The 19,017-nt window shown below is 42.6% G+C and overlaps 1 protein-coding gene across 6 annotated transcripts in view; it reads left to right on the top strand.

The window, feature by feature from the left end:
- The window catches only part of CXXC4 (CXXC finger protein 4), a 110,896-nt gene that overhangs the window by 59,180 nt on the left and 32,699 nt on the right, over positions 1 to 19,017 (top strand). For 2 of the 6 annotated variants that reach the window (XR_008449725.1, XR_008449724.1), the window contains exons 2-3: positions 10,849 to 10,937; positions 14,277 to 14,348. Coding sequence is in view for 1 of the 6 variants with exons in the window: in XM_054065762.1 (XP_053921737.1) it covers positions 5,963 to 6,013 (51 nt within the window). In the remaining 5 variants the exon portion in view is untranslated. Of the gene's footprint in view, positions 1 to 5,958; positions 6,818 to 7,000; positions 7,388 to 10,848; positions 10,938 to 14,276; positions 14,349 to 19,017 lie in introns of those variants that run through there. The other 4 variants (XR_008449726.1, XR_008449727.1, XR_008449728.1 and 1 more) reach the window with 4 other exon arrangements.

Here is a 19,017-nt window from a genome sequence, read left to right as displayed (position 1 = left end):
TGAGTGTGGAGGAGGAAGAAAAACACAAATCTGAAAGGTAGGAGGCCAGGACTTCTGTTTTGTTTTGTACTGAGTCTGGGGGGAAAAAATACCAAGTGTTAATAAGATACTGTGGATTGTGCATGAAGTTAGTGAGATCAGAGTCTGTCTCTCAGACCTGACCCTCCGGCAGAGCAGTGCCACACTTGGTGCCATTGTCCGAGTCAGGGGGACAGCAGTGGGTCTTGCTGCTGCTTCACCCTCTGGGCTCTGGCACAGGCACGTGGGGACGACACCTATCAGCCGCTGTGGTGGTGTCCCCTAACAGTGCTGTCATGTTCGATGATGGCGTTACGCAGTACCATCATGCTTCTTGTCTATCTGAGCATGGGGACCCTTGGAAGATGGGGTTTGCAGACGTAGGATATCATGTGAATGAAACAGGTGGACAGCTGGGTGCTCCCGCGCTTTGTAGCCACAGGAGAGCCATCCCCCTGCACAGAGCTGAGGGTGTAACCTGTAATCCAGCGGAAATGCAAAGCTTAGTTAATACAAATAGCTCTGGTTTGAAAAGCCTTATGAAAGAAACCAGAAAATGTGTGACGTGCCTGTAATCATTTTTAAACCTATTTCTATGAGGTTTCTCTAAGGCATTGATGAGCATTAAATTTTTCCCTTATCAATAAAATATATTTCAAACTTGCTTTGTCCAAATGTGTTTTGAACTACCTTCAGTGAAAAGTAGAGGAGTGCATTTTGATTAAGTGGTTAAACTAAGCTGATAAACAGATGATAGGAAGGGTGGCCACAGGTGAAGCTACAGCCTTCTATCCTGGGTTCAGGGTGATGACCAGATACTGCCCAGCACACTGGTGTGTGGGCAGCCACATAACCCGTGGTTCAAGCTTTTCCACAGTGAACCATGTCCTATTTGTTTCCAACCATAGTCCAGTAGTGTAAACGAGGAGCTGAGCAAGCTCATGCCATCTAGGCCTTGCCACCCACCAGCATCTACCCCAATGGCCTCTCTGCCCGTGTTTTATTTGCCTGCTCTGTACCTACTTGCTGCCGTACCTACTTGCTGCCTGCCTGTCTGCCGCTTGCTGAGCAACGCTGCTGCCTGCAACAGCAGCCACTGGGGCTGTGCGTGGCTCAGCGTTTGCAGCCAGGTGCATGCACACCTGTGAATGTTCAAACATATATATAATGTGTAGTTGAATATTGCCCTCTACCCTGCTCTGACATCCATGTGTACGCACTGGCGTGTGTGCAAGCAGGAATGCACAAACACACTTGTGGGTTTACACACTCACACACACGTTTGCTTTCTACAAATTACTTGTTAAAGAAAGGAGTCTTAGGGAAAAATAGAACGTATGTATTTTCATTTGTGTGCTTACATATATATTTGCATATATGCCCACTAGGGTGTACAGCTATCTCAATTTGCATGTCCATTGGACAGTAAATCTCTGGGTACGCAGCATACGGTATGGCCATAAATACATACATCTGCAGGAAAATGAAAACCAATGTGACTCGACACAGAGAGTTTACATACATTTCTATTGACTTGTCTATGTATTTACACTCACAGCTCGGCTCTTGTACCTAGTTCAGAAGGTTTTGCCATCACTTTGTCTTCATGTAAGTACAAAATACAGAGTCCTTCCTGATGGATATTTCTGTACATGTGGCCAGGTCATTATACAACCAAAGTTATCGTTTAATAAGGCTTTTCAAATAAGAAAACCTATAGAAACCTTACCTATGACACATTCAAGGGCTGCCGGCAGTGAAGCAGCAGCAGGCTGGTGATAGACCAGTAATTCTAAGCAAACTGTCTTTTGGGTGAAGCACCAGGTCACATTTGGGGGGAAATCTTAAACAAAAAATGTTGACCAAGTTGCTGTGCTGTAACAGAGGCTGCAGTTCAGAGTTGGTGCTGTTGAGGACTTCACAGTGTAAATATTGACTAGGTTTGATTTTCTGTTTTATTTTTTATTTGACAGTTGGCATATTTCTAAAAAGTCAGTGCACATTTCTGAAATTTCATTGCACATCCATGCATCATTACCTGTTTTCTCAGAGCTGGAGGGAGGCGATATTGTTGGGAGTTTTCTCTCATGTAGGGAGGCAAGGCAACGAGGCATAACAGAAGCGAAGGATGGCCTTTGGGAGAGCAGTATAGCTTTTCTGAAGCATAAGTCTTTGGTCCAACTGAAAGTCCAAAACAAAGGAAAATCTCTGTCTCTCTCTCTCTCGCTTTACCTTGGTAATGAAAGGAAACAGCAAGGGAAGGAAATAAAAAAAAGAAAAAAATAGAAGCCTACTATTTTAAAAACCTGGTCCAAAGTTGAAGAGGCTGGTGACCAGAAGCAAATACTCATCAGAAATGCCTGACTGCAGTGCCAGAGTGAAATAGTCCAGGAAAACAAGATAGAGGAATATTTTTACCAGAAAATATGGGAGTTGAACCAGATTGACTCACCTCAAAGAATATGATGGACAAATGCTGCAGGGCATGCTGAAGAAAATAAAATGCTTATCCTTTATCCCGAACCCATTCAGCTGGGGACCATTTTAGGAGCTGAATAAAGTTCTCTGAGTGTTTTCCTTTGTTCTTGTTCTTTTCCTTTTCAATAGCAAACAAAAAAACCATACTGGTGTCTCTGTTGTTGGCTCTTTCTTGGATTGAGAACTCCTCATTGGGAAAAGAGCAGCTTTTCTCCTGAAGGCTGAGCTTTGTTATTTTGTCAAGGAGTGGAGATATTACCGAGCTCAGGGTTCACTCTGGAGCCTTCATCAGTGGTGTGTAAGACAGGAGAAAACCCTCCGTTTCAGTAAGCTGGGACCTGCAGGCAGCTCCCTCAACTCCCTCTTCCAAGGCAGTGATTCCCCAAAAATGGTTCTAATTTATTTGACATTTTGAGAATACTCTTTCTCTTTAGGCATGGCTGAGTTAGGTGTTCGAGGTCTCGGTGCAGATTGAGTCTCTAAGCGCGGATAGATTTTTGCAGGGGGAGTGGTCGTGTTATCCAGCTTTTCTCTGAGTTAGTTTCTTGTTTGTCATCTGGCCCCACATCCCTGGCTTCTGACAAGGATTAAAGGCAGGGTGGTAGAAGAGAAAAGCTATCTTGCAGTATTTTGCAGCTGGGAAATACTTTAGACACATTCTTCAGAGTTCTCCAGATTTCAGGAAAGCTTAAGATAGCTTTTTCACTCTTTTTAACATCTGGGCTGCACAGAGACCATTCACCCTTTCAGATCTCCCTTTGCTGCCAATCAAGGGGAAAACAAATGCCTCCTTTTCCACCTGCCAAACCCCTCCCTGCTCCTGGGTCCAGATGTTTCCACTTGTGCGTTGCAGGCAGAAAACTGAGCAAGATGTCAGGTAGTGCCCACTTTCTTGCAGCGTTCCTTTGGACATGGCAGACAGGCAGCAGATGCACAACAGCTTGGGAGGCTGCTGCTTTCCCCGGTGAGGGAGGCTCAGCCTCCATGGGCCCCTGCCTACGCAAAGGTTAATGCAAACCTGCAAGGTGCCTGATTGCATCTGGCCCTTGTGTATGCACATCTGTCTTCCCACCCTCTGATTTCCCTACACGTGCCGGGAGCAGCCGCCCTGCAGTCCCTGTGCTCCCCCGGGCTGTGGAGGTGCAGCAGGAGTTAGGTTACACACATGCAGAAAGCCATTAATTAAATTAGAGATCTCCGACAGGGGCTGCAGAAGCAGCTGTGTCATCAATCATTGTGCCGCAGGCTGACACACGGGCTGCATCGCAGGGAGGGATTTTTTCACTTTTAACGCCAACCAAGGGTCATAACTGGGGTCTCACGCGGGACTGAGATATCTGTTGGCCCAGCGATCCCCCTCTGGGCTCAGCCGTTGAGGAATGGGTCCGTGGCTGAGGCTGTTGGGTGCTGCCATGGTGCAAATTAATTGACATGTTGTCCTGTGGATGCTCATGTCGTTTTGTATCAACATGCTGAAGGGCGACAGAGATGTCGCCCCTGGGGTTGAGCTTGTGTTTGGCAGTGGGTGAACACGCTAAGCCACTGCTGACCCACCTGCCAAACCCTGTCCTGCATGGAAGGGCAGCCCCTCACCCCAGGGTTTGGCATGGGACCTCCTTGGATTGTCACCAGTGGACTTCGTAGCTTGACAGGAAAAGAAGGAGATCAGACACCTTGCAGGTTTGCATGGTTGGATCCCAACCATGTGCAGAAAAAGTGTATTTCTGTTATTTGCAGGCTCTCAATAAGGAACTTTCCATCCATTGCCAAAGAACTATGGCTTTTAGACAGTTAATCAAATAAGAAAGGCTAAGGGTAGTCACTACACCCTTTGCAAATAGCAATCCAGACACAAGAACAAATAATTTGTGTCAGCGTGACAAGAGAAAATGGAATGTAAACTTGCTGAACAGCCAACAGATACCAGCTTTTATAGATATATTTTCCTGTCTCAGCCCAAGGAAAGAATCCAGTCAGGTTTAAATTTTGGATCCATTTATAATGTCAAGTGGTCTCCCCTCCCTTGTCCCATATTGGTGGGGAGAAACAGGTTTGCAAGATCTTAACATTCCCTGGGCCAGCTTTTACACATCCACCTCAAGTTATGCCAGCTACAGAGGAAAGACAAAGCCTCATCCATTTAATTCAGGCCTATTTCTGTGAAGGTCATCTCAGCGCAGTGTGGCACATTAGCATGTGCCAATCTCTCAGCACAAATACTGACCCACAAATAATGACTGCTCCTAGCAACCGTCGAGACAAACAGGGAAACTTTTAACACATTTTCATGCAAAAAAACCCCAACCAACTATTTTTGCACTGGGGAAAAGAGTGTAGATGATCTGCAAAGAGAAAGTTGTCAGATAAATTATTTGTATTGAGTAATTTGATCGGCTCTCCTTGGAAGACTAATGAATAGGTTATTTTCTGCAACAGCTGCTGTTCAAACTCTGAGGCATAAATCCATGTGGTCTCGCTGTTCAAAGAGAATTACTGTGCTGGATTTTTAAAGTAACTTTTAAAAAATGTAAAACTAGGCACACTCTGTTGATGGGGAATATATATGGAGCAGAGAACCTTAAGGAGGTGATAAAATTATCATGAAACCTTAAAAATTAACTGTAGAAAGGGTAATTGTGTGAAAGCACAGATAACTCACCTGCGACTGGGACTGTAAGAGACCAAACTATCACGGCTGGCTGTGATGCAATTCAGACATGTCATCTGCATTTCAAGTATACTGCTAAGGAAATACCTCCCAGATGGGCTACGAGGATATACAGCCCCAGGAACTCTGCTCCCAGTAGGCTATAACTGAGGAGGCACCTTGGGCTGGAGCTACTGCTCTCTGGTTGTCTACTTTATTTACATGAAGAGAAATACCATGTGCATGTCTGTGTCAGTGGAGGGGTCTAAGAAAAGTAAAAGATCTTGTAAAGGCTTTTGTAGGGGTGGAGGTGGAAAGGGTTAAATGGATTCTGCATTTGTGCAACAATTGGCCAATTATGATATTTCGTCTGTTATCTGCATTTGTCCAGAAGGAGACAGAATTCCTTCTGCATTTATGTGGGGTCATACCTGCTTGCAGTAGGCAAAGGCTGACTTGAAACTCTTTTATGGGTAATATTTGCCTGCATTTTTCTCTGACTAGGTCTAAATAGGGTAAAGTGTCATCTGCCAGCCATGAAAAAATGAATTCTTCTATATCTGAGATAAAAAGGCACAGCTCTGTGTGCCTGCTTTGCTCCCTCCTCCTGCTCTCATGCTGCCTGTGTCTGCCCTGCAGATGCTCCCTTCCTTTGGGGCACTTTGCTCAGTTCATATTGTAGCTCAGCACTCAACTTCTACACACTGGACATTTTGCACCTAGAAAGTTAGAGTTTGGGGGGTTTATTTCGTTGTTATCTGCATAATCTATTCAGGAACTTAATAGTGCTTCTTTTCTTGCTTTTTTTTGTCAAGGCAGTCAAGAGATTTGCTGTATGAGCTGTTAAGTACGGAATACATACTGAGGTGAAGTGAAAGGTACGTCAAATAGCAATTGGATGTGAGCTGTCTCTGCCTTGCCTTTCTGCAGGAGTAGATTTAAGCAAGCTACTGCAACAGGAGACACTGAAGGTGGACTGTATGCAGGCATGCATGCATAAAGAAAAGAAAACCAACCCCAAAGCAGAGGAAGCAACCAAATACACTTTTTATAATGAAGAATTTGGTGGCTTGCTGTTTGAGTGGTGCTTCAGCTCTGAGTCCAAGGTGGATATCTCCTCTTTGCAACCACAATTTCTGCCAGTGGTTAACGGAGCTGGGGAGGTTAGGACTGCAGTGACGGAGCCAGAAGGAACAATGGAGCCCTCCCTCTTGCCCCAGGACTGTAATCCTAGGCTGCAGCATCACATTTCTCTTGGGACAGAAGCCAGGTTCCTTGCGCCATACAAATAGCAGTGAACACACTGTCTTTCCACTTAACCACTGCTGAGGGCTGGTTCCAACCTCTGGTGGTCTAGTCCGCCTTGATATATTTCTTCTGTGGGACACTGTGTCCATTTGTCTTCTCATTTGACTTGGTGACTGAGAAACACCCCAGCCATGATGGGGGCTGGAGAACTGAGGGGACAATTTACACCCATTTTGCTTTCATGACTTCTTGTGACATTCACGCAGAGCTATGGAGAAAGCCATGCTTTTCCCTGCTCTCCGATTTCAAAGTGAAATTCCACTTTCCCATCACCTTTTAGGGCAGTTTCTACTTCGATTTTCATGACGGCTGTTTGGCATATTGCCACAGTGTATTGAGAAATTTACATTTAATCCAAATTAGTAAAGTGCACCTATTGATCACATGTATATTTCTACTAAATTTTTAAGTATGAAAAAATAAAAAAAGAAAGCTGTTTAGTTTTTTAAAAAATGTTAATCTTAAGTTTGTTCTTTTGATTAATTTTGAGTGTCTTAATCTCAACAAAAATATAGTTTTTGATGTCACTTGTGAAAACCTGCCTGTCAGTTTCAGCAACTACATTTCGTCTGAGAGCAGCCTGCTGTCAGCAGCCGAGAGCCTGTCCAGCAAGAAGCACAAGTCCTGCTGTACCTGCTTACTCTCCTCTTCTCACTCACTATCATCTTTTGGGAGAACAACGTCCCATCTCATCTTTTTCATGCAACTCCTGCTAAGTGACTGCATGATGATACCGAGGAAGGGCTTCATGATTAGTGAACCACCTAGCGAGTTACCTCATCACCAGTACTGGATAGGCTAATCACGAGCCACAGCACAGAAAATACTGCAGCACTGGCTTGGGTATTTAACCAAAGGCGAGCACAAGCTCAGAAAACATCCTTAAAACTGCTCCATGCTCTGATGGCTCCCCTGAGACACGTTGCCAACCCAGAGGTAGGCAACCCTTAATTATCATCAGCGTTGGTAACTGTGCGCAACACATATAATAGCAAAAGCAAGTTGTAACAGCAGGTGTCACTTGGAATTCTCTGTCACATCAGTCAGATTTTGGTTTTCCTGTGCATTTGGGTTGATATATATTTTTTCTAGATAACTGGGATACTCTTTTTCAGCAAGAAAGCAATTCTCGCAATACCTCTCCTAGCTCAATATGTGCACGGTGCCTTTTTTTATCTGGGCTGATTAAGATTCATGTTTGTTTCCTCTGAAAGTGCTCTCTAAGGTTCCTATTTACACATGGTACAAGATCAATGGGCTAATAATTAAGGCAGTAGTGAGATGCTATTTCAGGACTGTTGCCTGTTTATTTGAAACAGCTGTCTATGAATGTGGGCTGCACAACACAGAGGTTGCCATGGTTAAAAAACCTGTTTACTGAGTGCTTGGTAAATAGTTGCACAACTTTCTGTGTAAATGACAAATAGCACATTAGAGTTTCTGTTGGGCAGTTTCACTGGCACAAGCCTTCTCCTCTGTAACTGTACCGGTCTTGTTTCTTGCACAGACCTCTATGGAGTGAGGGAGAAGGAAATGAATTTGTTTTTAACCTGGAAAGGACTGAGAGGATGTGTGAAACTGGTCTTTGCAGAGATGAAAGGCCATGGCAAGGGAGCTGGGAATAATCTCCTCCATCTCTGGTGGCTAGGAGGGGAGCAGTGGTCTTCAATCGCTGAGAAGAAGAATCGAGTTAGGCATCAAGGAATGACTTTGTAATGGTAATGACGGTGAGGCAGCAGCGTTCAGAGGCTGTCAAATCTCCACTGCCGAGGATCTTGAAGAGCGGATTAGGTCTAGTTTTGGCAGGGATGATATGCTGTTACTAATCCAGGTTTAAATCAAGGAAATGGGCTGTTTGACCTCTTAAAGTACTTCGTAGTCCATAAGTCTATTTTTGCCATTAATATTTGGAGGCAGAGTCTGATTAAACTATGGTGCACACAAAGTGCTGGAGCAGCTGTGGTTTTCTCCATCCATAACTTGGTGAAAAGGGACTTAACTGAGCTCTGTGGGAATCAGTTTGCTCCAAATGAGGATGGTACCAATATGCCCGCACTATGCAGGTATCAGCTCAGCTTTTCAGAGGTGGACATAAAGTCAGTGGGGACTACTGGGTTTTCCCAAAGTGGTACTCAGTGCCCACATAAAAATGCCTTTTCCATTACCTGCAGCAGATCTGGACCCCTTTGTGGAGTACTGGGCACCCAGCTGGTGCCAGCAGCGTGCTCATGCTCTTACCCTTCCTGAGGGGATGCTGTTGCGCTGCATCCTGCTCTGTGTTCCCCCATCCTGTGCACCTCATCAAGGGGCAGGGAGATCCTGGTCCTTAGTGTGGTCTTTCTTTGTTTCCCATGCTCTGACTGAAGAATTTATTTGGGAAAATCCAAAATAGGAGCAATAACAAGTGTTAAAAAAAAAGTGTAATTTTTTTTCCTCCCAAATGGCACACGCTTTTATTTCCAGATGTGTCTTATTTGCATTTGGTTGTCCAGATGTAAAGCAGACCCATGGGATCAGGTGGTACAGGTTTTCTATTTTTCTTGTCACTGCACCTGCAGAAGGATAGAAGTCATTATCGCTCACCTTAACAAGGTGGAAAAGCCTTCCCATTCATGCCATTTTTGAGAATGTAGCCTTTTCTTGCAGTACTATGAAGAAAAAATCCTCCTTTTCTGCTGCGAAGGGCTTTAGGCCCAGGTAATGATGGGGGTTGTGAATAAATATGCTTTCCCGTAACACGTTTTTCTCTATAAAACAGGGGAAAACTGCGAAAGTCAAAAACAACTGGTGAAGATTGCACACTGTAAAATGGATTAACAGACAGATGACTTCTTGAAATGGAAAGGGCTCACTTCTCACAGAGGCCTGGATTTGCTTATTGGACACGCAGGGACATGCATAATAATAGCTTATCTGCATATTATAAATTAATAAAATAGATTTAAGTGTTGAGGAGGCAAAAAAAAATCTGATATTTGGCTCTCTTTTATTTACCTCATTTGAAGACATCAGTAGGGGATCATTGAAGAAATTGGTAACATTTACTGGAAGAGAAGTTTACGCATGTGTGATGGATTCCCATATTGTTTCTCTGGTGGCTGCATTTTAGCCATATCCCTCCTGAAATGAAAGCCTGTTCTGTTCTGTGCTTTGCAGAGCTGACTTTATACACAGCCACCTTCCTTTCAATATAATAATCCCGAGCTTACAGAGCTGCAAACAAAAACACAACCAGTGTAAGGCAGTGTAGAATTTTTTCCTGAGTCTACAGATGATCCAAATGATATTGTTGGAGAACATTATTTAAGCTAGTTCCCATTAGCGCTTATTCTTATGCTCAGTAGATGCAGCGTAAAAGAATCTGAGCAGATGTGCGGGCCATGGCATGGATAAGCTCCCTTGAATGGTGGGAGCAGCCAAGGGAAGCTGAGGAAGATCCCGTGCCTATTCCTTTCTCTGTTTCTCCCAGATTCACATAGGAAAAGAGTTTGATATTGCAGTCACTGCTGTGCTACTGGAGCTGGCATCTCGGCTGGCTAATTTGTGCCAGTGCAGTTGCCTTGATTACAGCAGTAACTGGAGGCTGGTGGTGGGACATATACCAAATTTTTGCTGATTTTCTGGTGGGTTTTGGGTGTTCTTCTGTGGCTGATCTGCTGTCAGCATCGCAGCTACCTAGTCCGGATAGATCCATCTGTAACACTGCAGGCACTGCAGAGACTGCTGAGCAGCAAAATACTGGGAAGTTGTTTCTACCACGGTGAGAGCCACACTGCTGGCTCGTTGGCCATTTCTAATCATCCAGCAAATGTGACAGTAAACCTTTTCTGCCTTACTTTGCTCTACATCTCAGACCGTTAACATGCAAATAGATATCTTTCACCTGCAGATCTCAAAAGATGTAGCATTAATTATACTAACTCCACATCATCTCTACCTGGTGTTGGATTTTTAGCAAAAGCACAAAGGAAGCAGTTGTTTTATGGGTTCTTTTTTTCCCCCTCAGAGTCATATCACTCGGCAATATCCCAGGCTGCCTCAATGTCCCTGACTGAAAACGGCGCTTTGCTGTGAGAGGCTGTAAAATTCTGCCTCTGGAGTTTATAGTTTAGAAAATCGAGCAGATGGGAGGCAAATGAAAGACAAGGAGAAAGTCCTAGGAATTAACGCCTGTTCTAAATATCTGTACTTCAAAAAGCTGTGCTTGGCCCATTGGAGAACTGACAAATTGCGAGCTATGAGCCCAAGGTAAAAATAGCTCAATTTTTAATAGGAAATACTCTAAGTAGTAGTCACAGTGAGTGGCTTACTAGCAGTTCAGTCTGGAATATGTTTGCATTGCTTGTCAGATAGTTTTCAGCAGTGGACATATTCATGGAAATTGTGATCTGTTTCAGGACGATTCACAAGGAGGCAAAAGGACTAAATTCAACAAATTGATTCTCTGCTGTGAATAGTTCAACCAGAACTAGTTCCTCCTCATAAGGTATTGTGCATTTCTCATTTCTAACTCAAATAAATGTGCTATTGTGCTATTGCATTGTTTGTCACCAGAAATTTTGACTTCATTAATACCGAATCATAAAATTGATATTGCATAAAACTTTCTGCATGTGGAAGAAAAAAAGTCCTGTATCACCTGGATCTCCTCCTCTACTGCTCTTCCAAGGTGCCATGCTGTTCCTTGGATAGTGGACAAAACCAGGTGAGCTTGTCATATTTGAAACTATATCCTTGTCCACTTGGACTTTTTGCCACTGGGGTAGACACAAAATATAATCACATGTCCCTTGCTGTAATGCTACAACGCAATGATTTTTTTTTTTCAAATTCAGATTATTTTGAAAGATTGGAGGAAGGGATTTTTGACACAAATGACCACTGAATCTTGTTGTACCATTGTTGGCAACCAAGTCATAATAAATATCAGTTATCAACCAAACACTTGTTCTAGGTTAGTTTTCCCACAAGTCTGTAAGGAAAGATGTATTTTTCAGAAGCTGTTACATGCGTGGTGGCTCATTGTGCTGTAGCTTGTCTAGCCCATAGTGACTTGCATCATGTTGAACCTGGTGGGTTTCCCTGCCTATCAGGCAGTTTTGCCTCGAAGCTATAAAGAGTGAGATCATTTATTGGAGGTGAGATGAGTCATATTTGCTGGAAATGAAAGCCCATTTTTGGGAAACACAGTTTCTAGGCTCAAATAGGTTTAGCCAAAATTGTGAAGAAGTATTCTTGCCAGGAACATCCTTCCCCACAGTGGAGAAAGATGAGCATTTAGACACCGAAGGGCACAAAAGATGCATTTGCTGAAGCCATATCATCATAGACTTGGGAGAGACAATTTCAAGGCTCAGGAGTCAAAAGAAATTGTTCCTGACTTGTCTTTTCTTCTCCTATGAAGCAAATGAACACAACTTAAAGATCCCACTGGACAATTTCAGGTCAATGGCAACTTAATGTCTCACTGCTGTAGAACGGGATTTTACCAGAAGAACGTTTTGTTCAGAAATATCTGACAGTAATTGTCCCAGTTGGGTTAGTGATTACACATAAATGGTTTATCTTACGCTCCTATAACATTTGCATATTCCTGTTTGCACTGCTAGCTGCATTCAAGGAGTCCTAAGGGCTGCATTATTGTGGGGAGGGATGTGCTAGCCACCTCTTACCCAAAGGTGAAGCACAAGTCATGAATGGCTACGATTTTCAGTTAGTTTACCCTACTTGCTCCTCCCTTTTTGCAGCCCATATAAAGGACCATGCCCACTGATATCCTGTGGGCTGCTCTCAGCGCCAGTGTTGCTTTTGGAAATGGCTCGTATCCTACCAGAATTGTTGCATGGTGGGGTTTTTTTTTCCCATTGGCTCTCCAAACATACTAAAGTGTCATTAAGACAAATGGCAAACATTTCTCCTTTACTCACATATGTCGAAACTTCAAAATCTACTTTAGTGACATTTCACACAACATTCTTTTACATACCACTTAAAGGACATAGAATCCTAATGAGCTTTGTTTCAGTGATTTTCATCTGCCCTGTGCTGCTGTCTTCTTATAATTAATTAACAAAAGTGCAGTAGGAGAACAGCTGTGGGGTAGGAGGAGAGGGAAAGAGAATTAGGCTGGAACCCATACAGGATTTGGAGGTGCTCTTTGAATAAAGTATCTATGTATGACCAAGATGACCTGCTCCTGAGCACCTGAGCAGGATGTTTCCACAAACTGCACGTCACCAGTAAGAGTTCTGAGCTCCTCATTACGGAAGAAACTGGAGTCACCAAAGGAGAATTCTGTATGAATTAGGAGTATCTTCGCATTTCTATTGTCAGAGAGTGTCAGAAAAGGAGGCTTCATTTTTGGCCCTTAATTTTAAAAATAATTTGTTGTTTCTGCACATGCATAGTTGGCCTGCAAATGTTAACTGATGTTCTTGCTCTTACTGTCTGTAAATGCACTATCTGCTAGGCAGTAGTTTCTAATGGGAAAATGAGAATATTACTATTTTGTACCAAAAAACAGAAGGAAAAGTGTACCAAAAATTGTTTAAGTGCCTCCTTTATGGAGGAAAAAAGTGGACAGCCATTTCTCTTAATTCAAGGCTGGGATTCTATCAATGCTGTTGGCTCAGGTCCTTATTAATCACTACAATGCAAGGAGTAGCTACCTCTTCCCCATCCTCTAGGTAGGGGAAAAGATATCTTCAAATGGACTGGTTGGCCTGTAATAGCTTGGATAACAGCAAAGTAGTTCACAAGGTGCTGGACAAGTCTCTATTAGTTCGTTATAGGCTACACATGAGCAAAAGACCTACTTTCAGTGTAAGAGACTCTGAGGAATCACTCTGCTAGCAGCAGTCTGAAAGCACCCAGGAATTGGGTAGGGCCTCTGCTGACAGGAAACAGCAACTTACTTTGATTACAGCATAACAAAAGCTGTAGTTGTAGGATGTTTGATTTTTCATCTTCATGATACTAACCCCTTATCCAGACATAGCCTCATTAATTTTGTAGAAAAATATGGAACTTGGGGTTGGTATTACACAAATACACAGTAAACAAAATAACGTTTGTTCCCAGGATAGGACACACAGTCGTTGGAATGCCCAAGGGATGGTTCTTGGGCACTCGTAGATCACATAGTGTTTCTGGCTCAGACCAGAAGAACTCTCAGAAAAAAACCAGAAGTGCCAGTACTGTACATGCTACCAAACTGGCCAGTAAAGAAAACTACATCTTGCAATTTCCTTGTCAACACAATTTTGTTTTAAGCTGTTTTTTCAGGACCTATATATATGTAAGAGATATATTTAGACGTATTTAATGGTTCTGAACATACATGCACACATCTTTCTGTAGCCCTAACAGTACTCCATGTCCATTTGAGCACTGCAATGTGCTGATGGCAACATGGCAGTTGTCCTTTATACTGCTTCACTGCAGGGAAGTGGGCCATCACCTCTAGGTGACATCTAGCCTTGTGAGACTCCCAGTGCCTCATGGCTCCAGCTCAAACCACCACAGTCCTTGTAAGTAGCTTTATAAGTCTGAGTTAGATGAGAGCTGCATTCTCCTTCCTGCCTGAGATGTGATGCACAGACCAAATTACCTTTCTCTGCCTCCTCTGAAGTCAAAGTTCACCTTTCTCCAGCAGCATCAGCCAGCGGGAAGCCTAGATAATAGTTTGGCATGGTAAGCATCAGCACAGAGACATTTGCTTCTGTCTCAGTACAGAGCCTTGTTCAGGTTTTCTGATATATTTTCAGAAAGTTTCCAAATGAAACAAATACAGCAGAAACTGATAAAAACTTGATTTTACTTGCAGTGAGTGAAAGGGAAGAACAAGATGGGTTAATGTGCTTCGGAGAAGAAGATGCTCCAGGAAGAATGTTTACAGGTAGTCACCTGCCCTACTTTTACCTTTCATGTTGGGTGTCATCTCTTTCTAAATTGCCAAGATTTTCATTCACATCAATAGGAACTTCGAAGTGCTCAAACTTCAGGAAATCAGCATGTATTTGGGGGGCCTAAATCTGAACTTAGAAGAACAGTTTTGTGTTTTTTTCATACCACTGGAAAAATGTAAATTTCCTTGGTGCAATGTTCACTCATTATCGCTGAATCAAAGAGCAGTCTCAGTTCCTGCTGGCATCCTATTTAACAAAAAAATAAAAATCTCTTCCATTGCAGACATACATTGTGAATGGATGCTGCTGCCTCGATGTTTGTGTCTCACATTCATGTTGATTAGCAGCCCTATTTTAGGACTCTTTGCATTAGGCAATAGGCTAGTAGAATCATTAGTGTGCAAAGAAAAGTAGGTCTTTTTCTTAAGAATTAAATATATAAAGCACATTATTAAAATGACGGTGGTTCATAGAAATGGGGAAAAATGCATGAAATAGGTGAGACACCGTGGTTTGAGGCAGATGATCTTCACCGAGGATAAATGACAGGGCTGAAGCATACAAGTGAAAATAATCAGAATGCCTGTGTAAAGTGACACTGATGTATTCTGAATGTCACATTACACTGCACAGTGCTATGCGTGCTCCAAAAATCCTCTTTAATTATAGTTGCTCAAGCCTTAAAATCATGAAACTCAAGTACAGTAGAGATGGGCGCCATTTAAGCAACATAAATCATGTTACTGAAGATGTGGTGCAAATGGAGAGTTCACCTCCTAGATAATTTAGCAAGACTACCCTGTGATATTTAGTTATCTATGGGTCTATTTAAGATGAACAGTGGGATGGTTTAAAGGAAGTCTAAAAATTTTTATTAAAATTATTATCTTTTTAAAAGATTTATTTCTGGTTTATCTTTCCTTTCTAATGCTTGTAAATTGCTTTAGGTTTTGGTTTTAGGGTTGGGGTTTTTTTGCCTTTGAAGAATGTTGCATAATATAGTGGCAATAAAATGATGAAATATGACGCTCCTTTCTTCATAAAACTCTACAACTCTTTCTCCTAAGATAGTTTTCCTCTTCTGAGGGAGGCTCCTGTTGCTTTCCTTTCCTTTGCTGATAAATATGTAAGCATATGAGCCAGTTACTCGCTCTTCTCATGCTGTTGTCAAGGGTGCCAACTTGTTCTGGAAATCTCTTCCTAATTATTAGCTTTTCCCAAGAAACTGAAAATGAGGACAACACCCACTAACTGATGTCAGCCCCAGGCATTTCGCAAGGGGCCAAAGAGCCAGGGCTGAGGATACTTTTGCCATAAGGATCAGGGTGGCAGTATGCTGGCTGTCCTTTGCAGTTTGGTGGGCAGAAATGACTTCGGCAGTTTCATTCTCTCCTTCTTGTTGCCTGTCAGGAAGAGGACCCATCCCCTCAGGCGACACTAGAGAATCCCACACTTGGATGCAGATAAACAGGGGAAGTGTACAAGCCAAAACTTAGTTCCTGAATGAAATGAGAAAACTCTGCCCATGGACGTTTAAGTGTCCTGGAGAGTGCAACCTGGGCCTTTGTTGGCTTTGTAAACTGCTGGACTAGCTATTTAAGCTAAAACTGATTCTTTACTTGAGACCTTTTCTCCCACAGTTTTCTTCTCAGGAGTTGGCACTGAATAAAGTAGCTTAAAAAAAAAAAAAAAAAAAAGGAGCAGAATTTCAAGCAGAAAAACTGAAAAGCCCTCTTGAGCTGCAGCCACACACAGTTGCACTCACTCAGCTGCCCTGGGATCCCTCTCCTGAAAAGTGTGCTGCCGCTTACTGTAGATGTTTTCTTTATTTTACAAGGCACTGCTGCATTCATTAGTAGACCTCTGAAGAATGATTTTAGATCTCATATCACCTCACCCACCAGTTTTCTTTCATACCCACAGACACTTTTCCTATGCCAAATATTCCCAAGGGTTTCAGGTTTATTTGTATAAGGCTGAAAGGGCTTCTCTGTGCCTCCAAAAGTGCTTTAGTACTTTGCAGCCAGGACCTCCAGGATTCATCTGTCTGGGCTGCCCTCCTGGTTCCTGCCTTCCTTGGATGTCCTGTAACTCCCTTCCTTCCACTATTCTTCGTAAAGGCAGACTCGACTCACCTCTGTTTAGCTAAGCTCTACAAATCTAAATCTAAAAAGATCATCACCTGCTTAGGAAAGTTCAAGGGCTGGGTATGTGAATTTAGAGGTGCGTTGGCTTTGGGAAACATGTTTTGCGGTCATGAAGAAATTCATAAATATCACAAGTGGTGATCTGGCAAGGAAAAGGAGCCAAGTTCCTTAAATAAACTATTAGCAAGAAAAATCTGTGTCGGCTCAAATATTTATTGAGAGAAAAGCATGAATGAAAAAACTAAAAAATATCAGTTCTAAACTAAAATGTGTTCTTGGCAGATCCACATTAAAAGATTTTAAAAAATTGTAACGTTAGTGGAAAAACATTAGAAATTAGTCATTTTTCCTAAACAAAACAATGTTATTGAAAAGTATTCAAAAATACGAGGAAAAAAGATGCTTTTTAGTATCACTGTGACTGACCATATCCCCCACAAACAGAGGATGTGTTATGTGTTTGTCAAAGGCCTCTAAAGTTATGTTCTCAAGAACAGCTGGTTCTATGTGCCATAATTTACCACTAATGAGCAAGAATGTCGTATTTAAAGTGTATTACATTACATGGAGGTAGATGCTTTGAAAATTGCACTGTAGCTGTTCAAAATTAAATGGATGTTCCCCCTGCCATGCTCAAAAGATGACTGCTTGCTCCTCTTTGTCTTTCCAGTGATAGCCACTTCTTTGTGGCTTCTAATTTTTAGATAAAGCACTTGTTGCATGGAGAGTGAAAAAAACAAAACACTTCCCTGAATGTCTGCTTTCCTAAAGCATCAGCTTTGCTTGTCATCCCGTGACTGGTGTTAAAAACTCAGGAGAACCGTTGTGGATGATCAACATTCCAGGATGCATTGCATGAATGGCTCTGTGGTCAATGCATGTACTTTTTTAATTATTTTTTCTTAAATTTTGTTTAGCTACAAACCTTCTCTGTCCCCAAACTTGGAGTATGGCACAGCAGAGTAACTCACAAGAAATGGCTTCTCTTCCCGAAAAACAACTGTTCATTTTTTTTGAGAAACCTAGAGCCATTCATAAGCGCTTATGCTCACTTGGTCTCTCTCACTTCCTTTTCTTTCTTTAATATCTTTCTGGTCTCATAGTGCCAAAGGAAAAATTCGGTCAGAGCTGTGCCTCCACACAAAATACAAGAGGTTTGCTGGAGTCCCCTGCTGTGCAGGAAAGAAGCATCAGCTGATTGATCTACCATGTCATTTTACCTTCTCCCAAGATTTCACAGCCTTAAATGTCTTTGTCTGTAAAGATGCTAAAGCAGGTGTAAATACGATTGAGGTTTTACACTGGAAGAGAAAATCAAATGTAAGCTTTACGGGAAAGAGATGTCTGTGTGGAAGAAGCAATAGCTGGATTCATGGGTGTCATTTCTGGATCGAAGAACATACTTGCATATTGCGATTTTGGAAATGAAGGAGTGAGAGGCTTTGAGCATCTTGCCTTCTCCTTCCGATGAATCTCAATTTACCACGTTTATGTTCTTTTTGTTTGGAAAATGCTCGCAGCTATATACGTCGCACATGCCCCGTTGTATCCTTGCAGCCACAGCCCTCTGTGCTCAGCATTTGCAGATGGATGGCTTTTTCCATCATACATCACGGCTGTGACAGCAGACTGATGATCTACAACTCCGAGCACTGTAGCTCTGATGATGTGGCTGTGGCTATAGTAATAATGTGGGCCTACTCCAGGGACACCAATGCTGCGTGGGTTTTTTTTAAAGGTGATGCAAAAGGATTAAATCCCCTCTTGTTTCCTATCTGCCTCCCTTCCCAAAGCTGTTTCAACTCCCAGATCAGTGCAGGGAGGGGGGAAGGGGGTTGGGGAGGAAAAAGATTAATCCACGTTCTGCAGAAATATCATCGCTGGTGTGAGAGAGGTCACTGATTTAGATGCTGTACAGATATCACAAAACCAAGCTTTGTAAATACAGAATTGGGCAGAAATGCAAAGGAAAGTCTGACTTTTGGATCTCTTACCCTGACAGGTAAATATTGTCATAGTGGAAGCAGAACAAACTTGTCCTCTGTGTAGCTGCAGTTTGATCGACTCCTGCAGTTTTTCCAAAGGCTCGTATCTGTAGGCTACATTAAAATTCTAGCTCGTGTAGATAAGTAATTTTGTTAAATCACATCTTTCCTAAGTAAATAAATATTACTTTCTTTGAAAGGAAATGTAAATTCTTCAAATTGTGACATCAGTCACCCATGAAGGGAATAAAAAGGTCAAGGAAAGAGCTTGCATTTTATCATTACAATATCTCCTGGGTTTAAAACCATCCCACTGATTTAGGGTTGAGTCATGATACATTGTTAGTTGGGGTAGCAAAAACACTGAATTTAGATCCTCACCTGGCAGTCACTCCCTGTCTTGCTGCAGGCTGGAAGCTGGTGGTTCCAAGAGAGGATTCAAACTCCTTTCTTGCCATTTCCCAAGGGCATTAACTAGAAATGTTCTGCCTGCTTTTAATGGGCTGGATGGCCTCAGAACTGGGGCT

Source organism: Cuculus canorus, chromosome 4 (assembly GCF_017976375.1).
Source record: "Cuculus canorus isolate bCucCan1 chromosome 4, bCucCan1.pri, whole genome shotgun sequence".
NCBI classification, from domain to species: Eukaryota; Metazoa; Chordata; class Aves; order Cuculiformes; family Cuculidae; genus Cuculus; species Cuculus canorus.
This window is presented reverse-complemented; position numbering and strand designations above follow the sequence as displayed.